The 26,477-nt window shown below is 42.8% G+C and overlaps 2 protein-coding genes across 2 annotated transcripts; one reads left to right on the top strand and one right to left on the bottom strand.

The window, feature by feature from the left end:
• Nucleotides 1-2,261: 2,261 nt before the first annotated feature.
• On the bottom strand, nt 2,262-4,868 carry ASCL4 (achaete-scute family bHLH transcription factor 4). The gene has a single exon (XM_077177995.1). The coding sequence runs from the start codon at nt 4,143-4,145 to the stop codon at nt 3,579-3,581; it is 567 nt and encodes a 188-aa protein (XP_077034110.1). The 5' UTR covers nt 4,146-4,868; the 3' UTR covers nt 2,262-3,578.
• A 5,118-nt stretch (nt 4,869-9,986) lies between these two features.
• Nucleotides 9,987-26,310, top strand: PRDM4 (PR/SET domain 4). The gene is made up of 11 exons (XM_054631463.2): nt 9,987-10,565; nt 12,089-12,222; nt 12,866-13,051; nt 15,043-15,837; nt 18,529-18,678; nt 19,879-19,997; nt 20,741-20,826; nt 21,815-21,942; nt 22,505-22,819; nt 23,961-24,129; nt 25,151-26,310. Exons 1-11 carry the CDS (start codon nt 10,555-10,557, stop codon nt 25,458-25,460), a joined length of 2,403 nt encoding a protein of 800 aa, XP_054487438.1. The 5' UTR covers nt 9,987-10,554; the 3' UTR covers nt 25,461-26,310.
• The last annotated feature ends 167 nt before the right edge of the window (nt 26,311-26,477 follow it).

Below are 26,477 nucleotides of genomic sequence, written 5' to 3'. Positions count from 1 at the left end.
TACTTCAGCTGGGCTCTCCTGTTGGTACCTCTTCAGAGTCTCTCTTCAAAATGTTTTGGATCTTGTTTTGCCTCCTGCCTAAGTATGCTGGAGACAAATATTTTCAAAGATACTCTGTGTGTGTGTGTGTGTGTGTGTGTGTGTGTGTGTGTGTGTGTGTGTGTGTGTGGACATTCCCATCTCATTTATTCCAGTGAGATAAATTGGCCCTGATTGCTTTACTGTCTGAACATGACTTTTCTATAGTGCCCTTCTGGTTTTCTTTGGCCACATTATTGACACTGGGTAATATAACATGAAAGGATTGTGGATGGGCTTTTATAAAGAAATCAGCTAAATAGCTATTAGAGGATTAAAAGCAATACCATGGCCAGGATAACACATCCTTAAAATGCTGATAATATCAAGAAGCAAATGGATTTGTAATTTAATGGCAGCAGAGGGAAGACTTCAGATGTCTGGTTTTTTTCCAGATTTGATAGAAAGATTAAAGTGGCTGCTTTTGGTGTGCAAGGGTTGGATAAAACTGTAGCATGGTTGCTTACAGATAGCAGCATTCACCTTTCTTGTAAATAGTAATTGTCTCACGTGGAGAGAATTCTTCTGGTCAACATTTTTATTAAAGCTTTAATTTTCATGATGGCAAGTTGGATCATTCTCTGCTTTAAAGTCTGATAATGATACACTTTAGGAACTTTGAAAAACCCTTTGTCTAGACAGAAACGGCTTGATAAAGCTTTTGAAATGTGGCATTCACTTTAAACCTTTGCTGATGCCTGGACAAAAGCACCAATATTTAGGAAATCTTGTTTTTTACTTGCTTGTGCTAAAATTGTGCAAGAGGTTTGAGTAACAACAGAAACTGTGAGAAATAAAATCATACAACTTTCCTCAAGAGAAGGGTTCAATCTGTGACAGATTTTTCCTACAGAAAGAATTTCCTTTTCATCCAGAAATTAATTTTATTTTATAAAAGTAAATTAAAATATATGTGGCATTCTGGTTTTTTGCATCTTCGGCATTGAGGTTGGATTGGGAGGTATTTTAAGGACATCTCCAGAGCTGTTAAAGATATATAGTCTAAAAAAAAAAGTAGCTAGACAGCCTAAAGCAGTGATGGCCAAGCACAGGTCCAGAGTGGGATAACTTCCACTCCACACTGAGGAATATTCCACCTGAGAGATGAAAAGGGGCAGAGTCACCCCTTAGTCACCTTCTCCAGCCAACTGCTCACGAGAAGGTGGCACAGTGCACCATCTCTGCGGTTTGGGAATCAGAGGACTGAGGCTCCTGGATATTTATCTGTCAGGGTCAGACCACTGTGATAGCAATCTGACCTAAAAATTCATCTGTGGCCTTATTTGATGTGTCCTGCCCAGGAAGTAATGGTCACCCTAGCAATTTTTATTTTTAATGGTTTGGTTTGATTTGGCTGTTTATTGTCATTATATCATTTATTGTCATTATATCTGAAGATGCTTTTTATCTTCAGAGTGTTTTCCAAAGAAGTTTCACAGAATTTGCCTCTGGTACTCTGAGGGGGTGTATGTTTTTTATAGTTAACAAAGACCTAATCTCTGCTTTGAGGGAGAAATGCAGTTCAGGCTTACTCACAGAATTACCAGCAGCAATGCCACATTTCCAGAAATCTCAAAACTGAGTCAAAGAGAGAGAGGGGTTGAATTTCTTGCCAGAGAAACACAAAGGAAAGAAGAAAAGCCAAGGAACAGACATTTGGACCCCTACCTTGCTGGCCTCTTCTTTCTTGGGTAAGAAATACAAACACTGCACAGCTGGAAATGAGTGCATGGGCTCTGGATCTGAACTGTCCAGGTAACTAAATCTCAATTTTTGAGTCTGGCAAACAGCCTCTGCAAAAGTAACAGCCCTGGGAGAAACAAAATAATCATTATAAAATGGAGCAGGCTCCCGTGTAAAGAGTAAGAACAACACCTGTGACTGCCATGGACACAGGAGCTTAAAGTGTACAAATGTTAAGAATAGTCTTCTAGAAAGCAGCAGAGTATTTTTATACCAAATAATTTTTATTAGATGCCCAAAACACAAAGCTGCTCCTTAGCTAAATTTTAAAATCTAGATTAAAAATTTATTTTTAAAGATGGAAGTTAATATTTAATCCCTTTTCATTTTCTTCATTTTTTCCTGAGAAGTTATTACTTCTCTACTCCTGCAACCAGAGATGTCCTGTTTGTTACCAATTAAAAGTGAAAAAAGACACAGCCAGGATTAATTACATTTTTTATTTAAAGGAAATTTATGGACACATTTTGAGGTATTTGATCAGTATTTCTTCTTCCTTATATATGAGTATAAAAGTCAGGTGTTCAGTCAGCATGACATGAAGGAAAGACAAAAAGATACAAAACCATTTCATCAACACAAGGCCAAGAAAGCAAAAGTTTGAAAGGTGTGTTGAAAGCGGACAGGTAAAAAGTTTACCCCATATTCAGAATGGAATTTAAGCCTTGGAGAAAAGCAGGTTTGAAAACAAATTGGAGAGAAATTGTCATTTTAAGTAGATGCAATCCAAATTAAAGGTATTCCATAGATTTTGAGGTATTAATTTTAAAAGCAGTGTCCTTTGAAAAAGTAATACAATATTCTAAACAAAAGGAGAAATACCTACATTTTCATGCAGATGTAAACCCATATATTCAACATTTCCCTTTTTGTACACAGCAGTGTCTAACCGTTACAGATTCTGTTTCTAAGCACATCATTTCTGACCTGCCAAAGACACAATCAAGACTATTTTGTCCATGAACTCAGATTTGAGAAAAGTAGGGGAAAGGCTTTCATTTTTTCAGTATATTGAGTGAAGCTTTGCTTCTGAAGATGCAGTTTTACAAAACTCTGTATCCCTCTTCCTAGCATTGACTGGAATGAGTGTCCAGCTTTATTTTCCTGAAAATTATCCTTAGAATAATCACCAAATAGCCAGTGTCCAGTGTATGAGCTGTTTCTTTCACTTTAGAAGATGCTTTAAAAGAAATTAATTTCAAAACATAGCCTTGTTTTTAGTTGAAAATTTGTTGTTTCATAAATAGAAGTATTTCTGTGAGTTTTCTGAAATATTCAGGGAAAGATATATATCTAAATCTTACCTCCCCCAGTCCAAGTGTTTGCAGTGCAGTGCATCTGAGGTTAGCAGTCAGGAAAAACAGACAGTAAAATTCACTGGACAAAGCAGGAGAAAGGGATGGGAAATTCCCCAAAATTGATTTATCTGGTTTTACTGTCTCAAGTGAAAGGTAAAAGAAAATAGCACATAATAAAAGCTGAATGAAAAGTAGAATGTAAATGTTGCTCCAATTTAACAGTCCAAAGGAAGCTTAGTTACATAGCTGAAGTAACCTGCGAGATATCTGTTTACAAATCACGTTTAAGTTTTATACAGCAAACATTTAAAGTCCTTTGACAATTAAAAATACCTTTTTTTCTTGCCTTCCCTATCTGTTTTTCCTTCCCTGATATTAATTTTCACCTGTAGGAAATTCCCCAGGGTTTGAAATTGTTTTTCAGCCAATCTTGAAGCTTTCTGTATCCAGAGAGGAGACCTAGCTGCCCATCTCCTCAAATTCACTGGAGGGGGATGACGCTGAAGAAGTTTTGGACTCTCCATCGCTGTTGCACTCCCGCGGGGAAGCCGAACTGGGAGTTCCCGGGCTCTCCTTGGCAGAGAGCGTTTCCTTACTGGAAGAGCCTAAGGGATGGCAGTCCAGCAAGCTCTGCAGGTGTTTGATGTAGCTTATTGCAGCTCTCAGGGTCTCCACTTTGCTGAGGCGCTTGTCGGCGAATTCCTTGGGCAGGTGCTCCCTGAGGCGCGTGTAGCCCTCATTGACGCAGCGCACCCGCTGCCTCTCCCTCTCGTTCCTCTTCCGAATGAAGGCAGGCTCGAAGGAATAGTCATAGATGCCCATGTAGCCAGGAAATGGGAGGTAGGAGATGCGACCTGTGTGCCCGCTATAGGCTTGCTCCCAGTAAGATGGGTCCAGGTGGAAGGGAACCCCAAAGGGCTCTCTCAGGGGTACCCCATGGGCGTGCATGCGGCTGTTAGCCAGGGACACAGATCCTGGAAATGCAATCCTCTTCAGTAGTTTATCATCGTCTTTAGTGCTGTCCATGCTTCTTTTTATCCTCACCAGTGGAGTGTTAGTTCCTGAATGTGGCTCCCAATGTATCAATCCAACATTTGTATAGGTACCCTGCCCCACAGGCTGCAGTTTCCTCCTGTGGTCTATAAAAACTCAGATCTCAAAGCAAGGCTAACAACTTATGAGGTCCACACTGTGCCTGGAAAGCCTTGTTTTTATAGGTGTAGGATGCCAGTTAATGTACAGACAGGTTTTGAGGACCATCACTCCCCAGTTTAAACCCTTCTTTTCCTGTGATCTTCATATTTCAAAAGATAATAAGAGGGTTCCTGTGTATTCCTTTTCTCTCCACTTGAAATTATGACCATAAGATTTAATGCCAAACATAAATAATCTTCCAGGCTCTAAACACTTCTCATGTATTGTAATCCATGATATCGTTTGATATAATTGTCTCCAAAAGATGGGTAATTTGCAAAGTTTATAAGGATCTTCAAAGTTTTGGCAGAACTCCTCACTTGCAGGAACCAAGGATCTTCTGTCATCTAAAAACTACCCAAAGGCTTTTCACAATGAAATCCAAAAGACAACAGCAAGCTTTGTTGTTTCGGTTGCTCTGGTTTAACTGAACCAGCTCACAAGCAGTTTGCAAAACTTATATGGCATATCTGTAGCTTTCTGGGGAAGCTGAGACATCTTCAAAGGAAAGAGTGCTCTCTTGTGGTTGCAAGTCTTGTCAGATCAAGAATGTACTACGTGCAAGCATAAAAGGAAAACTGCCTTCTTTGCCCTAAGAAAGGTTTTTCCAAGAAGTGTGTTTCACAAATTGAACATGAGCGTTTTGGCATTTTCAAACAGTTTTCAAAGTTTTGTGTGTTTCTGCTCATTGTGGGAATGTTCTGGTCATCCCTATGAGAACTTGCCTCAGATAAACAAACACAAAGGTGATGCCCTGATAGCCCCATGTGTAGCTATTACCAGATGTTTACAAGGATATTGGCTTACCTGATGGACCCTACACGCTGCTTTAATGGGAGAGCTGGAAGTCCCTCTTGACCCTGCCAACTCTGTGCTGTGCCCTCCAGTTTGCCTGTAGCTTGCCAAATCAAAGAGGTGGACAAAATACAAGGACTTTTGGCAGGATAAAATCCTAATGTCCTTGTCTGTGCCTTTCCTCTGAGATACCCTGCTGTGTTAGGATCTTCCTCTGCAGCAACTTGACAGTCTTTGACTTTTCCCTTGTTGCTGTTCAAGAGCTCCGTTGTTGCAGGTTTTTTTTGTTGAAAACACATTTTCACATTAACTGAATCTCCTTTTTTGGCCATCATCAGTTTGGGGAATTGCACGTTTGGTCTGGGAGAGCTGTGGGAAGGGACAGACATGAAAAGGTACAGGTATGTAGGCTCCATTAAAATTGGGTTTTTGCTCAAAGTGAAAGTTTCTGCCCGGTTTAGTGTTTCATGCAAAACTGCCTCAGAAGTGTCAGTAACTGAAACAACATTCTCCACTCTGAGAAACACATCTATGCCTCTGCTGAGTTAGAAACTAGCAGCAATGATGTGAGTAGCATGCATTTTTGAGTCAGCCTTTGTGTCTCTGCTGGCCTATTCTGCAGCTTCAAAAAAACAGTAGTAATCTTCAAAGTATGATGAACATACAGGCAGACCACTCCAGACAGACATGAGTAAGAACAGTCCTGGACTCTGGTTTATGTCAGGGGTAGAATCAGCACCAAAATGGCTCAAAATCCTGAGCAAAAATTACTGGGGAATGCCTCATGGTATGAACAGCTCATTTCAGATCAAATAAGTGAGAGTCCTTCTGCCTTTTAAAAAAATTTTGGAAACAGTTGATCAGGACAGACTTTTCAATATTACTTGCACTCTAAACTTCCTTGTCCAGAAATGTTTTCAGAAATGAATGCTTAAAGGAAAATAGCTCCTTCACTGTAGCACTAGGCTAGGCCAGGACTTCTAGTTTTCTTAAAACAAAGAGGATGTTGACCTGCAAGCAAATACCTGAAGCAGGCAAAAGCCATTTGATCTGTGTTATCATTAAGTTTAAAACACTGCTCTCTGGCAGTTATTCCTGTAAGGAAATGGAAGCATGCCTCCTGGGGGGCTCAGCTCCCAGATCATTTCACAGCTCTCCATGACCTTGCCAGCAGCCTGGCTATGTACAAAAGGCAGGGTTACATTTCAGTTCTGTCATGCAGATGCACTGTGCCCTGCTACCAGACCTCTTTTCTATGTTTACTGTAAATGCAGGCCACCAGCAGTTCCCAGAGAGTCAGAATTGCAGCTGTGCTAATGACATCTTCTCTTCTGACAGAAAAATCACGTTGCTAATCCTTTAGAGAAACACATGAAGAAAAATTACCGGTAAATGTTAATTGTTGACCTGAATTATTGAAGCTGATCTCATATCAAATGGACTCTGAAGTCTGAATTTGTTTGTGTGCAAGAGAAATGAGAAAATATGCCACAGGCTTTTGATGAATATGGTATCTTGTTGACAATCTAATGTCACTTGCTCAGAAAGGGATTTGCCCCTGGGCAGAGAGCCAGAGCAAGGCCAATACATCTCACATCCCACTGCAGGTCCTTGTTGAGAGTGTGAGCAGGATTAAAGCAATTTATCATTCCTGTGCCGACTTCTGCACAAAGTCTCAGCATGTTTGCACATGCAGACACAGTGAAAGCAGCAGGATTGGACCACCAGAGGGAAAGGCTAATACAAATTCTTTTCCATTTTTACAGTAGGTTAAGACTACATTAATAAAAGGCTCTTTCAAGATGAGCCTTTGATCTTCTTTCTTACACTGTTTCTCCAATTAAATTCTCTTCACACCTTTGTCTGGATAAAGCTTTGACTCCAGAATGCAGTATCTGCTGTGCTGATACAAAGCAGATGGCCTGGTTTGCTTTTCAGGCAGTACAAATCAGATGTTCACTGCTCTATAATGGCAGATACACATACTGTATGTTTATACACATATTGTATGTTTAGCTTTTGCTTAGGTTTTTGGGTTTTGGCTTCATTGTTGTTTTGTTTTGTTTGTAAATACAAAGTCTAAATGGGGATGTTGGGGGACTCCTTATACACTCCATCATCTACGGTATTCAAACAGGTTCTCTTCCTTTTCTTATACTTTATTATAAGCACCTAATTACCTAGCCTAAATGAATAGAAAGTACTCTTGATATGTCTAAAAATAAAACATTTAGGCATCTTCCTTCCAGATATAATGTAGTTGTGGTTTTAATTGCATATATCCTAACATGATATCTGTAAGTATGTAATTTTTGTACAAGAGAACCCTCAACACATTCCCACTCCCACACCAACCATAACCATGAATAACACTACTGACATTACACACTGAGTTTGAATTACTTTGAATTATTCAAAGAAACAGCTCCTCCTTGACCCTGTGTCCCTCTGTGTATGAAAAGAAAGTCATTGGTGGAAATACTGTAGTAGAAACACAAGAGTCCGCTGAACACATGCAAGTCCACTAACTTCCCAACAGAAGATGTCCTAGCTGTCTTATCTGTGAACACATTACTGAAAAGGAAGAAGAAAATACACCAGGAATTTAAGAAGAAACTCTCACAACACTGTGCATTTCTTACATTGAAACTCTCATAATATTGTGCATTTCTTTTATTTTCTGTGCTGTAATTATGCCAAATTCTAGTATGTATAAATTCTAGTATCTATTATACATATCATAGGTTGTCTAGGCTGCTGCAATTTATTATCAGATAGAAAAATATGTAATTAAAAAAAAAACCCAAACCAGATTCTCTTGTTAACTGCTCACACAGAATTATAGAATAACTTTGCAGGAATACAGGATTGAGTAGGTTTGTGTCTGTCTTGTCCTGTTTTATCCTTAAGCATGGATCATCTCTTTCCAAGCCTAGACCTAGAAGGGAAAGCTGCTCATAGACTACCTAGGCCTCCTACTGTGACTATCACCAAAATACTGGCCTGCAAAGTGCTGACAAACCAATAAAAGGTGATGAGAAATGTGGATTTTTGGTGGTAAAATGGCTTTTTGCATAATCTTCATTCCAGTGTTATTCTGCTCGGTGTGAGAAAGAACCCAGGGTCAGGTTTGCAATAGCAGAAGAGAACTAATTGTATTGAGACATGGGCACAGTCCAGAAGGGACTTTGGCTCACACTGCAGGGAAGGACTGAAGCATGTTTACTGCCATCTCTTTCCCCTGTGGTTTCAGAGTCTCCCTTATCTTTCTGTATATCTCGAGGATCTGAAGATGTCTTGAAAAACAGCTCAGCAATTTGTTCCTCATGCAGCAAGTACTGCTATAAATGTCAATAAACCAGGCTTTCAGGAGACATAGTGCAGTTGTCTTATCAAAACACTTCACATACAATAAAAGTGTTTGGTATATAAAAAAAATATCTTTCCTTGCAGAAGAAACAGTTCCCAAATGTGTTTTATCACAATACCTTGGGCATGCAGTATACATCTCTGTAGACACAGATTAACTTCTCATTCAGTGACACTTCATATTATCACTGGCTTCCTTTGATACTTCTGCTTTAAACTGGTAGTTAAGATATCACTAGTTCAAGGGAGTAAAGTGACTACAAAAAAAGCTGGAATCTCAGAAGACTCATGCTTGACAGTAGGAAAAAATACTCTTATCTATGTATGACTGCATCCAATCTGGCTCATAGGCTCAAAGTATTGCTTTCAGCTTAGATAGTTGAAACAGCACAAAGATTTCAGTGCCAGGGCACTTCTGCTGTAGAATTACAGTATCATAATTGGAATTAAGACAAGCTGAGGGCTTGGGATAACCTAGCATTCAGGACAGAACTGAGATGTACTGAGTTTAAAGGATGAAAACTGTAAATGGAAGTTTAAACTGTACATGAAGTTTAAAGGATGAAAACTGAAAATGGAAGGTCTCCTGTCATCTTCTATTAGGGAATGCAAAATGAAGAGAGAGACTTTTGGGCTTGTAGTCATTCACAGTAGGTTCTAAGAAAAATGTGAAGTATTAGCACCAACATATGAATATGTGGGACTACACATACGAAAATGAAACAGACCTAAAGCCCCCATCACAGGATTAGCAGTCCATAGCAACCAGAGGACTTGGTGAGTTCTTTTTTGACTTGCTGAAGTAATGTTTGTGGGCCAATTCATATAGCCAGTCAGTCAAGGTCAGGTAAGGATTATTTGGCTTGGTAGAGGAGAGGTTGTGGGACATTCTTTTGGTCATGAATTACAGAGACTTGGACTTTGTTTGAATGTACTCCTTTAGATGTTAGATATTTAGACTAAAGCCATTATGCAGGTCCCAGTTTCAGGCCAGAGACACAGAAAGGCAGCTCCAAAGTGAATTCTTCTCACACATCTCAGACACCTACTTCAGGAGGAGATGAAGCACTCTCTGCAGCAAACTATTTCTCTCCTTCAGCTACAGAGAGAGCTTGAAAAACAAGTGTATATGAGGCATTCATCTTTCTGACAAAACCGAAGGGAGAGTCTGTTTCCACCCTCAGAAGAATCAATAGGTTTGTACTGAACTAAAACAACCTCTACATTTAGGCCCTTTAGATCATGGAATGATCCTTACAGATCCTACATTTAGGTTCTTTAGATCAAAAGAGAGCAGACAGAAAAATACTTTGAATTTTCTCCTGCGCAGACATCCTATCGAGGGACGGCTCATTTAGTGAGGCATCACTGAATGTGTCAGGCACAAGCAAATTACCAAACCCCATTACAGTGTTCCAGGAAACAGCTGTTCGCCCCGGCACTGAAGGAACGCGGCAGTTGATTCGAGCAGCGTACATGATGACGATCCACGTGTCGCAGGCGAAAAGCGAACTCTTGCACACATCAAGAGATTCATTTGCCATGTCACCTTAGTCAGAATTGCACATATGATGAACCGTAATTGAACGACGATGTCCAAGAGGCAGCTGGGCACGTACGGGGTGATGGTACGGCTGAGGACACAAAACGCAACCCTCTAATGACAGCAGATACGAGGGTGTAATGAGAAAGCAGTGAGACGGCTGGGAACATTGTGTGGGAATACTGGGTGGAAAACCGGAGTAAACATCGCACCCTTCTGGAAGAGGCGGCACGGGAAGCATCGGGCAGGGTTTGGGACGCGGAGCGGCCGAGCCCCGGGGCGGTGGCGCCGCTTCCTGGCTCCGGCACTCGCCGGCGGAAGCGGCCCGGCCCCCTCCCTGTGCCGTCCCCGCCTCCCTCCGCCTCCCCCGCCCGCGCCGGGCCCGCGCCGCCCGGGTCCCGCCCATGAGGCGGCGGCGGCGGCGGTGGGGGTTGCGGCCGGGCCGTGTCCGAGGCCGGAGCCGGGGCCGGGGGCAGGCGACGGACCGGGACGCAGGGCCCTGATGCGGCTGCGGGCGCTCCGCCGGCGGGCCCCATGCACCCCAGGTGAGCGCCGCGGGGCACCGGGCGAGGCAGGCGGGACCGCGGGGCGCACCCGGCCGAGAGGGCGAGCAGGGGAGGGGGTCCCTCAAGCGTTCGGCGCCTCCCGCAGGCCCCGAGGCTCGGCTCCGGGGCGAGGGTGGTGGTTCCCTCCCTCGGGCATCGCCATCCTCAGCAGCCGCCTGAGCCGGGGATGAAATGCACTGCCCCGCCGGGCAGCTGGAGCCCTCGGCCCCGTCCCTGCAGAGCGGTCCCTGGCGGCGTGCGGGGCGGTAGGCAGTGCGTGGTGCCCAAGGTGGGCAGAGCCGAGGTGGAAGTCGGCGACTCCGCTTGCGGCTCAGTCCCCCGGGTGGCAGGTGGTCTGCGAGGAGCTGCCAGGGGCGTCGATGTTCCTTACGGGCCCCTTCCAAGCTGAGACCTTGTGCTGTTGACTTGCGTGAGTTTGGTAGATTCGGCCGTTTTTCCTGCATGAGTGGTACCCTTCCTTTCCGGAGCGGCAGCCCAAGCTCCAGCTCTCCATCAGTACTGCGGCGCTTTGGCCTGCTGCTGGCAAAGGCCATGTGGGAGGCCTGGGTCACCCTGGAGCATGTTGCGTGTGTGGCTGCTCTGGGGGCAGCTGGTCTGGCTGGCCCTAAAAGCTGCTGGTCAGACCTGGTGTGGGGGTAAGAGGGCCGGGGTGGGCAGGCTTGGGTTAGGCACGGCTTGCAGAGTTTGACAGTGTCTCCGTGGTGTCCCCCTCCCTGCGGAGTGGTTTGGGCTGCATGTGCAGCTTGAGACCCCAAAGGACATGTGTGCTCCAAGCTGACATGGGTTCTACCAAGGCTGAAGGTTTGGAGTATTGGACGGTTCCTGCAGCTGCTTGTGTGGTGTGTGCCCACTTGAGCAGTGCAGTTGATCACTGAAATAAGATGGCATCCATGGTACCAGTTTTTAATGTGATGGGAGCACGTAGAACCTGACTGAGGCAGTCTTTTAAAACTGCTATGGCTGTTTTGTGGTGGTAACTCTTGTCACTGTTGGCCTGGTTTGAACTGGTGAGGAATTAGAGGTTGTGTGTCTGTTACCAGTTTGAAGTGATCTTCCTCCCAGAATTTAGATTTTGAATGTGGATGTGGTGTCCAGAAGTCATGAAATATAAATCAGGTGCTGTTGTCTGAGTATTTCTGACATTCAGCTTGTAAATGGATCTGTTTTTACAATAGTTTAATCACAATTGCTTTTATTACTAGGAGTAAGACTGTTTTCTGGATAGCAAGGAAGAAGCTATGGTCTGATTTGTCTTTCTGAACTGTTTTTTAATCCTGATTATTGCTATCTAATATGATCAATAGGTATTGATTGTGATGTGATGACCGTGTGAGTGGCTGATGTGTTTTATGCTTAGCTTTTTAAGACAGAGTTTTTATATGCCAATATAAGATTTTGACTTTGTTTGCTCAACCTTTTCTCACCACAGTACAGTCAGTAATCAAGAATGCTATTGCGTTCTCTTTCTTTTTCCTGCTCCCCTCTATGTTCTTTGTCTCCAGAATGAACGAAATGAACTTGAGTCCTGTAGGGATGGACCAGCTGACCTCCTCCTCTGTGAGCAATGCCCTGCCAGTCTCAGGAAGTCACTTGGGCTTGGCAGCGTCACCCACTCACAACGCCATACCAGCACCAGGTAATGGGGGAGGGTCCCACACGGGGTATTGTAGCTCCTGCTCTGTGTTCTGCTGTCACAGCAATGGTCCTAACTGGGCAGCAGTGCCTGCTCTGATAGCAAGTCATACCATAGGTAGTGAAATGGTGCAGAGTTGGGGAAGGGGAAACCATAAATAGTTGCTTATGTGGGCAAAGCAAAAGGCACGAGTGCTTGTCAGGCTTACGCTTTAGTGGGAGCCTCGTTTGGTTTTAATGGGGTGATTTGCTCTGTGGGTGAGTAGTATCAGAACTCTTTGAAATTAGGGCTGTAGCTGAAAATCTTTCTTCATCTATGTCTAATTTCTCTCAGGTGAAAAATCACTTGTATAGCAGAACTATTTTCATAGCTCTTCTTTCCAGGGGCCTGCACAGACAGAAGTCCATTACAATTGTCAAATTAAAGCAAGGCCTATAAAATGTAAAATATCTAGCCATATTCAGGCATGCCTCTCACTTCTGTGATAACTGATCCTTTTTTTGATGCCTGGCACCTTACTTGGACAGTGCCATGCTGTATTTCCTTAGGGCAAGAACTCCTGGGGAATTAGTAATCTGTTTGTTAGCTCATGTGTTCATCAGCTCAGGGAGTTCCGTTGAATTTAAATGGGCATTTTCTCTTGCAGGCTTGCCTGTTGCAATTCCAAACCTGGGCCCGTCCTTGAGTTCCTTGCCCTCTGCTCTGTCTCTGATGCTCCCAATGGGTATTGGAGATCGAGGAGTGATGTGTGGTATACCAGAGAGAAATTATACCCTACCTCCACCACCATACCCTCACCTGGAGAGCAGCTATTTCAGACACATTCTACCTGGTAAGTGCTCTGGTGCTGATGGATGGGAACAGTAAGAGCAACTGTTTTAAGAGCTGTCTGTTTCTGTCCTGAAGCAGGAATGACTGACAGTTTGACAGAGCTGTTGTTTCCTTGAGTTTGTCTGGAGACTGTTGTGCCATTTACACGCTTTGATTTTCAGATATCTGTTTCTATATTTGTGTATGAAAAGAATTGCAGGGCATTTTCTATTTAAACCTAACCTTTGATTGGTCCACCTGCTTTGATTTTAGGATTAACAGAAAACAAAGCCTGCCCGGTTTCTGTCTCCAACGGCTTGTAGCTTGGAAGTTGCTTCTATTTTTCTTGTCCTGTAGTCTGAAGCAATATTTAATATGTGCATAATGGGAGGTTACAGGAGTTCAAAGCTCAAAGAGGGCAAGACATCAGCTGTGGTGTTGGGCACTTTCCCACCCATTTAACCCATGGCACATTTTTTCTTCATTTTTCTTCAAGGTTGATTTCCAAAGGCCACTGACTTCTATCTTGATTGCTTTCTCACACATGCTTTGGAGTATAAATGTAGAATTTTACATGTCAGTATGTGAAAACACAGACATTGAAACTTTAAATGCACTCCTGGTTTTGTTTGGTAGCTAAGATTGGCAGGGTGGAAGAAGTAGTTAAACTTCTTCAAGGTGACTCATTAGGTATTGTTGGTTCAGCCAGGGTTAGGAATAAACTAGCAGCCCAGGTCTCCTGCAGTTACCTGTTGACTGATGGCTGAACTTTCCAGCTGCTTAGGAGTAACCTTTCCTACTGCACTGCATGCCTGCTGCTCAGTAGACAAGGAGACTGTGCACTAGGACCAAAGGTATTTGCCATTTTCTGAGCTGGAATAATCTTTCTGTGATGTTTTATACAGTTCTTCTGTCAGTCATCTTGCTGCCATCAAGGATCCTCTGTGTTCAAGCCACAAGGCAACATTGCAAGCAGAAATATTTGATGCAGCTCATTAAATTAAACTGTTCATTTCTTGGCTTGTTGTGCTGCAGAAAGAGTATCTGTGTTTGCATCCTTGTAATAACAAACATATTTGAATGGAAAACTCTTATGGAACAAGTGGCTCATAGAGTTGAAGGCTAAAAAGAAACATGCTGAGTCAGATCTTGCAGAATCTGCAATATCTGCCTCTGTCTCTGCTGGAAATAATGTTTACTTGAATGTGCCATTGCATTTCTTCCGAAGATTTTTGTTTGTTTGTTTTTAGTATGTAAACACAATTTAGTGTTTCTTCATATCTTAAGTTTCAAGGTTGTTTGATGTTGAGAACCTTCCCAGAACTACCAGAAAAGATGGTAGGGTTTCTGATTTAAATGGAACCAAACAATTGTTTTAGGAGAAACAACATGCTTTCGTGTTAGAAAAGAGAGCAGATGACTCATGAAGTCTGTGAGAGAACTTGTCTTTGTCCTTCAGAATTGCAATTGATGACCTCTGAGATGGACAGTTATGCCACTTAGTATTAGAGGAAGGAAGCAGTCATTGTTAAAACTTGAATACCTAAGCAAAAATAATGTGTCCTGGAGAATTGTTTCTGTTTCTAGCAAAGATGAACCAGGAATGACCAAATTATAGACTCCACTAGCAGTTCTTCATCCTCGTGAGCTGTTTTTTGGGAATGAAAAATTAAGCCTAAAATGTGAAGAACCTCTTTCTCATTTGATCTTTGTACTGAGCAGCCTAGGTGGAATTCTGCCATGAACCTGGGTGTTCAGAGTTTGAGAAATAACTAGAGACTTGCTCTATTGGGTGGAAACTCTGAATTAGTTGTCAAGTGGTACTTTGACGAGTGTTAGGCTGGCATGTGTTTGTAAGCCATATTTTAGAATCCATTTTAGTGGATTTGAATTGGAAATAATGTAGAGAACATGTCTTCAAGGATCTCAGTGTATTCTTCAATGGATTTTTATTCAAGATTTGAAAACTGATGTAATCTCACTCCTTTCTTTTTCTCCCTCTCTTCCTATCAGGTATCTTATCTTACTTGGCTGACAGACCACCACCTCAGTACATCCATCCCAACACTATAAATGTTGACAGCAATCCAGCATTGTCAGTCTCCAACAATCCCTCAGCCCTGGATCCCTACCAGCCCAGTGGGACTGTGGGGCTGGAACCAGGGATTGTCTCCATGGACTCCCGCACAGTGAACACACACGGTCCTCAAAATCTGCATCCTAGTGACAGCCACGAGGTAGCACTGGATACTACAATCACCATGGAGAGCGTTTCCAGGGTAACCAGCCCCATCTCTACAGATGGGATGACAGAGGAGCTTACAATGGATGATGTAGCTGGGGATCACACGCAGATCCCAAATGGCTCCCGGAGCCACGAACCTTTAGCCGTAGACACAGTGGGCAGTAACTTGACATCGGACGCTGTGGGACACAGCGCTGTCATTCCCATTCACGGTAGCACTTTGGAACTCCCTGTTGTCATGGAGCCTGACCACATTGCTGGGCGGGTGACAGGGATATCGGACAGCACACTAAATGACCCCATTCATACTGTGGCCATGAGCACCAACTCCGTGAGTGTGGCGCTCCCTACCTCACACAACCTCGCTTCCCTGGACTCAGTAGCCTTGCATGAAGTGGGCCTCAGCCTGGAGCCTGTGGCAGTGTCTTCCATAAGTCAGGAAGTAGCCATGGGGCCAAGCCATGTCGATGTGTCTGCAGACAATCTTGCCTTTGTACCATCATCTCTGCAAATGGAAGACTCCAATTCCAACAAGGAAAACATGGCAACCTTGTTTACCATATGTGAGTGGACATTTCATGCTTTTTTGGGGTAGGGTTTGCCATGTAGCTGTTTGGTGTGGCTGGACTCTGGTTGCTAGTCTTAAAGATTTATGGTTATTTAACAAGTGCAAAATTTGAAACATCTGCAGTGCCAGATTAACTGTTTTGAAACAACAATAGTTGGAAGTAGTAGGAGACGTAGGAGGATGTTTTAGCATAATTCTCTTTGTATCATTTTCATGTTGCCATGATGTTGGAAGCTGAGTCTTGGTGAAGCTCTTGATTTGGTGGATATGCTTATTATCCTTTCCAATGAGACTTCTGTTTTTATAAAGTCACATCACAAGGGACTCTTCTTGCCCCATTAAAATACACAACAAACACCACCACAGACCATACTTTCCATCAAATGGGTGTCATTTTTGAGTATGACATTACATGATTTTGCAAAATTTATATTAAATTCATATCATCATGAACAATCATCATGAAAGTATTGTTCTAAATAGGAAAAAAAGAGCAGAGAGGGAAGGAACTTTATAATATTTCTAATTATTCTCATCAAAGGACTTTAGTCCAGAGGTTAGTAGATCTTGTAGGAAGAAAGGAGCACTGGGTTTTGTATTGCCAGTCCTGTTACCTTTCAAGGAGTGGTGTTTGAGAACTGAGAAGTTCTCATTTGCTGGGAGAGAGATTTGCACTTTCACCCACCTGCAGGATGTCTGGCTCCTGCCACTGAAACATAAGGGCCAGCTTTTATATTAATTTTTATTATCTGTGGTAGCATTGCTGAGTGCTGCTCTTCATCCAGTCTGGCCCTACAACTGCCAGACCTAAATGGCTTGCTTTGCTTGTGGAACATATTTTAAGAAATTGAAAGGTACAGTGCCATGGTTAGCAAGGGAAGAGATGCAGTTTAGTGTAAAGTGTCTAGTCAGTCAGACATTTGGATTAATTTGTTAAGATTTCATTCTGTGGGATAAAATACAACTTCAAATCAGGTGGGCATAGAGCTATGATGAATTTACAACTCCTAGAGGAAGAATTTTACAGTTGATGCACTCAGAGGTTCCTACAAGCATCTGTTGCATATTGAACAAATAATGATACAGTCCTGAATGTTTGCAAATGCTTTTAAGAAGCGCTTTTTTTGGTCATCTTTGTTGACCATTCTGGGTATCCAAATCAGAGAAATAATGACTAATTTTCTTTTTTTAATGATTTGGCAAGGACAGTAATGGAAAGTATATTTAACTTTCTGGCAAATGTGAGATTTTTTGTTTTCCAACATCTTAAAAATGTATGAATGGTTATTTCTCCAAGTGGAAATATCCCATGCCTAGAACTTTTCTTCCTCTGCCTCTCCTTGGAGCTGGTCCAGAGACCCATAGTGGGTATGTGCCAGGCAATGCTTAAAAGCAGCTTTTCCACACAGTGGTTCTCATTACTCAGGTCTCGTTCGTTGTTGCTTTACTCCTGCATGTCACCTGTGCACATGGAATAATGCTTACACAGCCTCTACCTAATAATTTTTTGAATACTTACCTATCTGTTAATGTGTAGTTGCTCAAACTGTATTTTATATGAGTTCAAATTCTGGTACCCTGGTATATCAAGGAAGTATCTGGAAAATATCTTAAAGCACGTAAGGATGGAAGTGCTGTCTGGGCCTGCTGAAGGCTACTTCTGTGATAGGTCTTTTATACGGGAGCTGGGTCATCAAGAGGCCAAAGAGAGTCTTCACAGACATCCTGATTAATTACCTGAACATCTTTCTTCTTCAGAAGAATAATTATTTATCAGGAGAGTGGCTGCTGTGCAGGTGTTGGTTGTTCCATCCACAGAGAATTAAAATGACATCCTTTTTCTACATGAAATTGTAATGCTATAGAGAGCATTTTATGCTGTACTTTTCCTCAGATTTATTAGACTGAAGACTTTCCTGGTTTCTTTTATAACAGTACTTCTGCTGAATCACAGATTAGGAAAGCGATGCTACTGATTCTTCATGGACTTTTGTTTTTGTTGCATTCAGTGGCATACTCACCCTGCATGGGTTTGCTGCAGTGAGACCTTCAAAAGCAGCAGTGAGGTCAGGTTTTTGCTGCTGTGATTTTTACACATTGAATTTAAATGGAGGTTGAGGATTTGTGGTACATGTTCAGAAAATTTTAGAAGGACGACCTTACTGGTTCATTTGCATGGATATCCTTGAGGTTCTACATGCAAGAAGTGTTTCTGCTTAATTCCAAAAACATAACCAGTTAGAATATGTTTGGTTTTGTTAGTTGTAGATTTTTCTGCCAGTAGAGGTGATTTCACGTGTGATCAGAGTGAAATTTGCTCCTCCATCACCAGCACTGGGGAGGTTATCATTCATTTTGCAGTAGCTTTGATGAAGAGTAGGCTCTGTACTGTTACTAGATTCCCCTGTAGGGATAATCTGGAGTCTAGGTCATCAATTTACCATCAGAAAAGTAGGTGGAGATCCTCACAGTTGATCTGAATCGGATAGAAACTGACATGTATGCCCACCTGACTGTAAGAACATGGTCCATATTCTTCTGAGTAAAAGCTGTTAAGTGGACAAGTTGAACATGACAGAAGCAGCCTTTGGCAGGAGCTGAGCTGAAGCACATTGGTAGGGAGCTGATTGCACTGTAGGAGCTGTGACATGTTTTTAATGCCTGCTGTCCCCTCCTGTCTCTGCAGGGTGCACGCTGTGTGACAAGGCGTATCCATCAGACTGCCCGGACCACGGGCCTGTCACCTTTGTCCCCGACAGCCCAATCGAGAGCCGAGCCAGGCTGTCCCTCCCGAAGCAGCTGCTCCTCCGGCAGTCCATCATGGGAGCTGAAGCGGGTAAGGATCACATTACTGGGCACTTCCCTGCAGCACTTTAAAATACACTCACTGCTGAAATCCAAAACCGTGGGGAGATTAATGTGGGAAAGAAACACCACAAGAGAGAGATGCTTCCCTCTTCTGTAATCACCCTGACTTATATTATCCTTGAGCTCCTTGTGGTCTGGTTACTGCTTAGACTTCAGCTATACCATAGGGCTGCTGCCACAGTGTGGCACTTCTTAAGGTCAAGCAAGGTATGGGTTTTTTTTTATCGTGATAAACAGCCCAGGCACAGCTTTGATTAGAAAACAATGCAGCAATTGCAGTGGAAGCTGACAATTAGAAGTCATAGAGGAGAATTCTGTCTGCTTGTTCATGAGCTTGGTTTGCTACCTTCTGGGTGCTCTCATTGGAGTATTGATCACAAGTGCCTCTGTTTTTTCCCCCCCCTTCATTTACATTTGGCATGTAGACTGTGACCTTGCCACTGGATGTGGACCTTGTTACTGTATTTCACGTCAGTGTCACCTGGAAATCGAAGAGTACAGTGCAGTACACTAAGGATCTGAAGGCTAGAGAAGAATGTGATTATTGGCTTGTTTAGTGATGCTGCTTGTTGAGAGTAGATGACAACTGTTCTTTTCAAGCTGCACTAGTTTCCAGTTTATTCCTAAAAGCTATTCAGTGTATTCATGTAGACCTATATATATATATATATAAATAAAAATGTTTAATAATAAATAATATACACGCAGGAATCCCTCTGCCCATGACAGAAATACAGCTGCCTCTGGGGAGAAATGCAGAAGCTGCTTAACAATGCCCAGCAACAATTCTGGAAATTCCTGGGGATTAGGTAGGCAAAATGTAGTTACTGAAACTAGTATTTTCTGCTTCTGCAGAAAGTGCCATGAGACCTTTAATTGGTACAAGTGGCTAGGATGTTAGTTTTATAGCTTACTGAAAAATAAATTACTTGCTTTTGACCAAATAAATATTGGTAATGACACCAAAGTGGCTCCCATTAGTGTCATGTGGTGGTGGTGGTTCTTGTCTCTGCCATAGGTGTGTTTCACATGTGAAGTAGAAGCTTTGATGATCTTATGCATAGATATTACCTCTGGAGCATTATCTCATAAGCCTCCCACTTCTTTATTATGCATGATTAGTTATTTAAATGATTGATTTCTTCAGATTATGGTCTTCTAATGATAGGTGTGTGGACACGAGAAACCATTCCTGTGAGGACTTGTTTCGGACCTTTGATCGGGCAGCAGAGCCATTCTCTGGAGGTGGCCGACTGGACAGACAAAGCAGCCAGTCACATCTGGAAGGTCAGTGGTGTTACAGCTCACAGAGCCTGCCAGCATGCCTTTATCTGGTGAAAGCTACCACATGACAGCAACATTAACATTATCATCTTGGCCAAAAGTCAAAAGTAATGCAGTTTAATTGTTTAATTCTTAGTATCAGCACAGCAGAGCTGTATACCTTGCAGTATGCTGGTAGTCAGTCCTGAAGAGCAATAAGCTTCTTTAATGCCTTCTCTTTTAAAGGGCTGTATGTGGTTTCAGTATTTGTGTGGAGTTGCCACAGAGATTGTGTATGGATTACTAGGCAGCAATTGTTTGTTTGTTTTGGATCTCTGTTCATTGAAAGTTCCCCCAGGTGATGAATGATTTGTTTTAGGAAAGTAAATTTAAAGCTTTCTTTTCCCCATCATTTCATTTTCAGAAAGTAAATCTGACCTATATAAATAAAGCATGTACTGTTTGCCCAGATTTTGTTATTCACAAGACTCGGTTTGTAAGAAATGCAGCCAAATGCATTTCTGCTGTAAGGTAAAGGTGAGAAAGATGCTGATAAATACGTTTTCTGGCCTCCTGGGTAACAGAGGTCAAGGTGCCTGTGTGAAGAGGAAAGTAAGGAGTGAAAACAGGGCTGTGATGTTGGCAGAGGCAATGGAGACTTCCTGGCTTGTTCTAGGTAAACACATCCTCTATTAAAGAAAGAAGCTGGCTTTCACTGCATTTATTGCCGTGTTTTGTCCTAAGGTTGCATTTGTCTTTCCTGGTAGATCTATCACAATGGTGTCCTGGAGTTCTGTGTCATCACAGCTGATGAAAATGAATGTAACTGGATGATGTTCGTACGCAAAGCCAGGTGAGAGCCACCTGGACTGTGCTAAGGAGCTTTGAGTCTGAGCTGCAGGCTCATAGAAAGCTGTACTGGAGAATGAAGGTTGACCTTCATTCAACTTAACTTGACCTTGATTGTCCTTTTGATTTTAATACTTTATTTACAAAGTGTCCCTGAGTTATTTTGGCCAAATTCCAAGCCCCACAGCTTGTGAGACCTGTCCCTTTCAGTCTATGATGAAAACTATCCAGGCTGGCCTAAGTATTGCTCCATCCATGGTCCACTGAGAAGGCTGAACCTTTCTTATTTCTCTGTGACACAAAGTAGGTTTCTCCTGCAGTTCCATTTCATTGTTCCTATATGCAGGAGTCAAGAACTGTAATGTTTAATCTCCCACTGCAGTGGGACAGACCTTTTGCTGGTTTCAGATACTGGGAACAAACATATGCAAGATACTGCTTCAAAAGATAAATGACCATGTCTTGGAACTGGTCCTCAAGAGGACTTTTTAAAGATAATGTTACTTCAAGACATTACTGATATTTTTTCCATCATGTATTCTCTATTTCTTAAGGGATATATCTATGTAAATGAATCTATGTGTATTAAAAATACATAGATTTTTGTAGTTTCTTAGGAGATCATAAACTCATTTCTCTCAGCCCACTCAAATATCTATTGATCATTTTCTCAGAAGTGTTGTTAGAAACACATAATTTGGTGGAGGATATCGGCTCTCAAGGTCTAGTTTTTCTTTCCTTTAATAAAGAAGAAGTGACAGACATACAAGTTTTTATAATATGCAGAAAAGCACTGAAGTTCCTATTACCGTTTTATAGGAATCTTCCATTTTCCCTTTCTTTTTTCTTTTCCATCCCTCTCCCTCTCCCTCTCCCTCTCCCTCTCCCTCTCCCTCTCTCTCTCTCCCTCTCCCTCTCCCTCTCCCTCTCCTCTCCCCCAAAAGGCATTAATTTTGAAGGGCTTTTTTCCTTAGCTGTTGTTATTGCTGTAGGAACCGGGAAGAGCAGAACCTGGTAGCTTATCCTCATGATGGAAAAATTTACTTCTGCACCTCTCGGGACATCCCCCCTGAACACGAGCTTCTCTTCTATTACAGTCGGGACTATGCACGACAGCTTGGTAAGTAAGAGCTCTTTTTTCTTGGCTTTGTAGGGAGTATCCAGCTTGAAATCCCTTTCAGTGCCATCTCTTGGCTCTGTGACTTGGGCCTGCATTATGTTCCTTCTCAGTTCCCATTGGTGCATGTCATAGTTTCCTTTAACATTTCATTACTACAGAGTACCATAATTTAAAAGAAATACTTCCCTACGTAATTCCACTGATCAGGAGTAAAAGATTTTGAAGATTTTTTTTTTGAAGAAAAGTAGTATTTTGTTCATCCAGGGCTAAGGGAGTTTTGGAGCTGAAGATGGTCCTATCCTCCCCCAGCTGAGATTGTGATAATTTAGATTTGGGTGAGCTGTGCTCAAAACTGTTCTAGAGTTTGGCCCCTCAAAACATTTTAAATGACCTACCTGAAACAGCTGGAAGGCAACATCAGACAAAGGTGAAAGAAGAGAACAAAGGTGAAAATCTCTGCACCTGGCTTTTGCTACCACAGACTAAATGTTAAAGTGGTCCTTGTTCAAGCTCTGTTAGGCTTTACTGTGCCTCAGTACAAGTGATGTTTTTGTGCCCAAAGGTGTCCCTGAGCATCCAGACATGCACATCTGCCACTGTGGGAAGGAATGTGCTTCCTATGCGGACTTCAAGGCCCATTTGAGCAGCCATATTCACAACCACCTCCCCAGTCAGGGGAACAGCAGCAGCCACGGGCCAGGCCACGGCAAGGAGAGGAAGTGGAAGTGCTCCATGTGTCCCCAGGCTTTCATCTCCCCTTCCAAGCTGCACGTGCACTTCATGGGGCACATGGGCATGAAGCCACACAAGTGTGATTTCTGTAGCAAAGCTTTCAGCGATCCAAGCAACTTACGGACACACCTCAAGATCCACACAGGTGAGGGCTTTCTACAGATGCCTGTGTGAGGACAGGGGAGAGGGTGAAGGTCAAGTTACAGGCCAGTAGACAGTGTGGGTATTTTTGCCTCTTTCTTTTTTTTCACTGTTCCTTATTGGGAAATCACAAAATTCTAATTACAAAGCTAGAAAAGAAATAAACTGGGAGTGAAGTGCTCTCAAGTCAAGCATAGGAAGCTGTAGGCTCAATAGCCGGGCATTTTAATGGACTGATGAAATATTAATGTTGTATACACAACCACAGAATACTCAGTGGGGTGGGATTCAAGTGGTATTCAAACTAGTCTGAATTCAGTAACATGCTGGGGTTTTAAACTATTTTTGGCAAAGAATAACAGAAGTACTGATAAGTTGAAAAATGGGATAAAACATAGAAGTTTTCAAAGGGCCACTGACATGTGTACCTGTGTATTTGTTAGGTAAGAGAACTTGTTTTTGCAGACAAAAGCAATGCAGTGCATCAAATGTGGTTGGGCTCCAGTAAGGCATCAGATACAATTCCTGTGGGAAATCAGTGAGGATAGGGATGTACTAATGTACAGTAACTAGATGGTTACCATGGTTACTGTTACAAAGGAAGCTACCATTGTTTTTACTGAAGAATTCATCTTGGATAAGACTAGTCTTTTTAAGTGTTTGCCTGAATCTCTTGGTGGAAAATGTGCAGAGCTGCTGGGGGTGTTTTGAAATCCAGAACAAGGAGGCACAGTTGGTGGGGACAAGAAGCACAAACCCCACCTCACAAAAAAGGCTGGCTGACCGCAAGCACTGGAGAAACAAGCAGCAGTGTTTAGAAGGATGAAGTGCAGAAAGGTGCATCACACTAGCGCATCAGTGGTTTGAAACAGTATTGTGGCATTGGGGCATGGAGTACAGGATGAAAAGCTTTGGGACTGATGAAGTCAGCTGTCAGGTTTTTTGCATAGCTAAATATAGATTGGAACCAAGTAGGCCTTTATGCTGAGTCTGAAGGAACTGCAGGAGAAAACAAGCCCTGTTCACAAAAAATCTGCCTTTCGTCATGGTAAAATTTAATTTTTCAGCAATGGTCAGGGTTGTTCGCTTAGTGCATTTTTTGGGACACCAAGTGTTAATCTGTGGGTGTCCCTGTGTACTCCTAGGTCAGAAGAATTATCGCTGCACCCTCTGTGACAAATCGTTCACGCAGAAGGCTCACCTGGAGTCGCACATGGTCATTCACACCGGGGAGAAGAACCTCAAGTGCGATTACTGCGAGAAGCTCTTCATGCGCAGGCAGGACCTCAAGCAGCACGTCCTCACTCACACACAGTAAGTGACTTCACAGGAGCTGTTGGACTGGCCAGTGCAAGAAATAATGAAGAGCCCAAGACAGAATCTCCAGTTTGCAAATAGTTTGGCCTAGGGAGCATAGGTGGGTTCATCCTATGAAATGACAGAGAAGTCAGTTCTAGTGTCTGCAGTATTTCCATGACACAGTAAATTCAAAGTGTGCTCCTTGTGTTGTGAAATGGCAGGCTGGAGTGTTCATAATTTTGAAGAGAAAGAGGGGTTGTTTGATTTATATTTCATTATTTGCTGAGAACTGTTTCCATATCCCAACGTGACCAAAAAAGACAAACTTCTCTGTGCTATTGTCACCGAGGACCCTGTTAGTGAACTCCACCTGTTTCCTGTAGGGGTGTGGTGCCCTTCCCAGCCCTTTCCTCCCCTTCCCAGCCCTCTCCTCCCTGCAGGTCTCACTCACATGCTTGCTCTCCCGCTCCTCCTGTAGGCAGATTCCTACCCACAGCCCTCTGCCAGGCCAGGTCTTTTGCTCTGAGAATCTCTCCATCCTGTACATTTATTCCCAAGCCAAGGTCCTCCTTAAAAGCTGCTGGCCAAAGCTAGTCCCTTTGCTTATTTCATTTTCAGCATCTGGTTTTTATACTCACTTGGAATCCATTGCTGCTTCTGTCATGCTGCCTAGGAGCCAGTGTAGTGCAGCCAGATGAGTGAGAGAGAGGCAGACAGAAACAGAAACAGACTCGCTCTGCTGCTTGTTCCTACCTACCTGCTGCTGGGAGGTATTTTGCAGTGTCATTACAGAATGTGTTGCAGTCTGGTAAGCTCCTCTACATTTACAGACCAAGGGTTGTTAAAATGCAGGAGCCTTGTTTCCTTACTTGTTCTTCCCTGCCTCCTCCCCACCTGCCTTTATGTAGGGTGGGAAGGAAACTGACCTTTTCATCAAGGGTGATATCTGTGTCCTTGCTAGAATGTGGACCTTAATCAGCATTTTAATACCAGCTGTCTTGTGGCAGGAGCAAACTCACTTTTTTGTGTCTTGCAGAGAACGGCAGATCAAGTGCCCCAAGTGTGACAAGCTGTTTCTGAGGACAAATCACCTGAAAAAGCATCTCAATTCACATGAAGGAAAGAGGGACTATGTCTGTGAAAAATGCTCCAAGGCTTATCTAACCAAATACCACCTCACTCGACATTTAAAAATATGTAAAGGCCCCACATCCAGTCTCTCAGCTCCAGAGGAGGAAGAGGAGGAGGATTCAGAGGAGGAATTAATAGACACTATGAGGACTGAAGACTCTAGGATTAACAATGGCGTCTATTCAACAGGTGATGTTCTCTCTGGACACAAATGAAGAAGAGAGGGAAACTTTCTTGGATATTACTAGTAGGGATGGAAAAAATCCTCTTCCTTGTTTCCCCAGTCACCAGTGTATGTCAGGTGAGGAGTTTTCCTTCTGTTTTTGTCTCCACACTACCACCACTTAATATAATCTGTAGCCAGAACACTGAACAAGACTGGACCATGCACGTATGAGTGAAGAGTTGCTAAGAAGGAAATGTGAAGCAAGATTTCTTTCACACACGCTGTGCATACTTCTCCAAATCACTCAGATTAATCCATCCAGTGCCAGGACGCGTGACACACCTCGCATAGCCCTTTGAGCAAAGAGCCACGAACCAGAACTGTAGCTGAGGGGTTGCAGTGACCTGTAAGCCAACTGTCCTTAACTGCCCAAGGTGTGACATGAAGAGAAACAAGGAAAAAATGGTGGTGGAACTTTTTAACTGAGGGATGGGGTTTGGCACAAAGCAAAGACTTCTCAATGCTCAGGTTTCCTTCTTAAAACAAAACCTTTTGGTTAAAAAAAAAAAAGGCCAGTGAAATCAGGACTTCCATACAAAGTATCCCACTACAGAAAATCAGACATTGGTTTTTGGAGAACACTTATCCCCTCTTCTCCCTCAAGTTCACAGCCCACGGAAGCAGGTGAAGAGATAAGAAGAGATAAAAGACTGTATGGACTCAGTAAGGAAGGGGCTTACAGACGATCAGGCAGTGTTTACAGTATATGTTACTTCTTGTGCTGTAAACCTTTTACCACCAAGAACGATGGGAGGTTTGCTGCTAATACTATTTATGGAATGAAGATTATTACATTTGGTTGTTCTTTTAAAATAATTAAAAATGTGGCTCTTCTCTAATGTTCTTTTTAAATATTTACATATGCTGAAAAAGAATGTTTCCATTTCTGATAATGATGCTAAGAGAAGTAATACCTTTTAATCATCTGCCTCTCCCAGGCTTTCCTGGGACATGGTATGTGTAGGAGCACCTCCATGAACTCTGATTTGCTGTGTCACTCCTCTGG

The sequence above is a fragment of the Agelaius phoeniceus genome, chromosome 5 (assembly GCF_051311805.1).
Source record: "Agelaius phoeniceus isolate bAgePho1 chromosome 5, bAgePho1.hap1, whole genome shotgun sequence".
Taxonomy (NCBI): Eukaryota; Metazoa; Chordata; class Aves; order Passeriformes; family Icteridae; genus Agelaius; species Agelaius phoeniceus.
This window is presented reverse-complemented; position numbering and strand designations above follow the sequence as displayed.

What these genes read in the sequence shown, in the direction of transcription:
- ASCL4 (XM_077177995.1), bottom strand. Translation starts at nt 4,145, where the DNA reads ATGGACAGCACTAAAGACGATGATAAACTACTGAAGAGGATTGCATTT.
- PRDM4 (XM_054631463.2), top strand. An exon ending in CAACGCCATACCAGCACCAG is followed by an intron (nt 12,223 to 12,865) that starts GTAATGGGGGAG and finishes TTTCTCTTGCAG; the next exon opens with GCTTGCCTGTTGCAATTCCA. An exon ending in ATGTTCGTACGCAAAGCCAG is followed by an intron (nt 20,827 to 21,814) that starts GTGAGAGCCACC and finishes TTATTGCTGTAG; the next exon opens with GAACCGGGAAGAGCAGAACC.